This window comes from Octopus bimaculoides, chromosome 19, assembly GCF_001194135.2.
Source record: "Octopus bimaculoides isolate UCB-OBI-ISO-001 chromosome 19, ASM119413v2, whole genome shotgun sequence".
Taxonomy (NCBI): domain Eukaryota; kingdom Metazoa; phylum Mollusca; class Cephalopoda; order Octopoda; family Octopodidae; genus Octopus; species Octopus bimaculoides.
Window position 1 is genome coordinate 5258003 of NC_068999.1, and position 2863 is coordinate 5260865.

Consider the following 2863-nt stretch of genomic DNA (forward strand, 5'->3'; position numbering starts at 1 on the left):
AACATTGTATTTATATCAAGTTAAATATATGTCCAGTCTGCGAAACCACTGGTCACTTTATGACCAGACATATATTTAGCTTCATATAAATATATACATACATATATAGATACACGTACAGCATACATACATATATAGCTGTATGTGTCCTGTGTAATTCTGCTAACCAAACTTAGAATACATAGCTGAGTACTTTCCACTTCGTTCCACCGAATAAAACAATGTGTTTGTGCCTGTGCATATATACTTGTGTGTGTGTGTGTGTGTATTCTTTATTTTCGTTTATATAAATATGAATTGATATACATACATAGCATGGTTTTGCGATTAAGAAACAGTGGAATAGAAGGATGCGACTATCTGCTTTTAACCCATTAAGTCCCAAAGTACTTAAATTTCTGAATATTACTTTAAAATTTTTACAGATGATTGAAAATAGGTTAAAATTTTAAAAATAATTATTAAAACTCCTTTACTTCAAGTAGAAATGGAAATACTCAATGTCCTATAAATAGGACACTGAGACAATGTGATATAGCTTATTTAATGTCCTCATTTAGTGTCCTATTTTTGCCTTCCATTCTTTTGAGGTAGAAAAATAAAAAGAACTGTATAAATTGAAGGCAGTAATTGAGTGGAACCATTGGAGGGATCGTTAAAGATGCCTTGTGGTATTTGTTTTGGCTCTTTAAATTCTAATGTCATCATTTGTGACAGCACTGATGCAAGTGATGTATCGGCCCAAGTTGGCGACCTTTCTGTTAAATAAACATTAGTACAGTTCTATATTTAAGAGATGAGGAATTATGTACATTACACTGCCTGGAATCGAACTTGGAATCATGGGCATATGGCGTAGTGGTTAAGAGTGCAGGCTACTAACCCCAAGATTCTGAGTTCGATTCCAGGCAGTGACCTGAATAATAATAATAATAATAATAATAATAATATCGAAAAATACCTTAGAAATGAAAACCCAGGATTGAAATTTCCCCAAGACACCTGATGAAGGCTGGAGGGTATATCAGCTGAAACGTTGTGTTAACAACAAACAAGATGAGGACAAATATCCATCAAATGTAAATAATGTAAGTAATAAACATCAGTGTTGGGAGGAAGGGAGGAGACTTACATCTATGTCCAGCTGCTGGTCTTCCTGAAAATATCTTGCCCAAGCCTTCACATGCATGTGCAGATGCTTGGTCAGACTTGAGCAACAGATGCATTGTATATGTTATGAGATAAATATGATCTCTTGTTTGGTTTAACACCATGGGAAACAGGTGTTAAATCATAGTGATGATGGTGATGATAATCTGGACTTTGGCTGCATTTAGCTGAGTCCACTCTGTCGAAAGCATTTGGAGCAGGTTTCCAGTCCAAGGATAACTTGTTCTTTTGACTCACCTCTTCCAAGGGTCATTGTTTCTGCTTCTCTTACTCACCAAATCTGTCTCCGGGATACTTCTAAAGTTGTATCTGACCACTACTTTCCCTTTTCAGACTAAGTCTCTTCTCAATCGTTAATTTGTTTTCTGTTTTATTATATTGTATGTAATTGTAAAATGTTGATCTCTCTTGTGTGTCAGAGTCTGGTAGGTGTATGTAGCATTTGGTCAACGTACTGGGATAATGAATAATGCAGTTGTGTTTTTTGTTTGTTTTTCTAGCTGCCATAACGATGCCTTCAACAGCTGCCAGTAAGACCAATGTCGATAGAATTGATGGGAAATTTCATTTTCCACTTCAGCTGGAAATACAAGGAGAAAAACTGGAAAAACAACAGCAGCTGCCAGTGCAGCAAGAACGACAACTACAGCAGCAGCAGCATCAACGTCTCAGACTGCAGCAGCAACAACTACGACAAAAACAATATCTGCCACTACATCACCATGAAGTTCATTTAACAGAACCCAAAAGTTTCCATTTATCCCCCACAAATAAACAGAAACCTTATCATGAATCTCCAAATTTTGACGTCGGAAAGAAAAATGACCACCGGAAGTTGACAGAAACTCGATCACTTCCTTTCTTGTTGAGGAGTGAACAAAAAGCATTGGATCAGAGAGCTATTCCGACATCACAAAAAACTGATGCTAAAATCCATTATTATCCATCTAACCATTCAGATGAAGGAGTCCGGCTGACAGCTGCCAGAAGCCTGGACACTGTCACCTCATTTAACCCAGCTACCACGTCTAAACCTGGCAAGCCGGCATCGGAGCACATTGAAGTGCCACTGTCGGCGTTGCGCCACATCAAGTCACCACCTGTTGTCACGGCAAAAGTGTGCGTGAAGACAACGGCTCTGAAGCCAAACCAGCCACGACACCGAGAAGAAATTCTTGACCTGTTGCCTGGCATTTCTCCCAGTTCTGCATCCAACTCAAAGACATCGGTACATCGGACTGTGTCTGCCAATTCTCCCGTTGTTCTCACTTCCATCATACCGATTGAACCAAAGATGCAGGCCTCTGAGACTGCACTCACCAACAAACCTACAAGTAGCAAATCCAGTTCGCCATCAGTGACTCCTACAGACTCGCTGGACTCCTCATCGTCGGAATTACTCATTCCGCTTGCTCGTTCACCCTCAGATGATCGTCAACCACGTTTTGTTTGAATTTTTTTTTTTTTTTAAATATTTATAAATATTTTTAAAGAAAAAAAGACATCATAATATAAATATAAACAAACAAAAAAATATAAATATATTAGCTGGATGTTTAACATTTATTTCTTTTTTTCCAACATCCCCCACCCCCATTTTTTATTGTTTTTCTTTTTTTAATTTCATATTTTTTGTGTTTTTCATTTTTCTGGGGGTTTTTAAAAAATTTTTTGTAAGTTATACAAATATTTC

At 37.3% G+C, this 2863-nt stretch overlaps 1 protein-coding gene across 6 annotated transcripts in view; it reads left to right on the plus strand.

The window, feature by feature from the left end:
* LOC106869429 (rho GTPase-activating protein 45) overlaps window positions 1-2717 on the plus strand; it is a 125030-nt gene extending 122313 nt beyond the window's left edge. For 5 of the 6 annotated variants that reach the window (XM_052974752.1, XM_014915161.2, XM_014915163.2 and 2 more), the window contains one exon: window positions 1671-2717. In XM_052974752.1, coding sequence (XP_052830712.1) covers window positions 1671-2623 — 953 coding nt within the window. In that variant the 3' untranslated portion in view covers window positions 2624-2717. The remainder of the gene's footprint in view (window positions 1-1670) is intronic. The other variant, XM_014915166.2, reaches the window with a different exon arrangement.
* The last annotated feature ends 146 nt before the right edge of the window (window positions 2718-2863 follow it).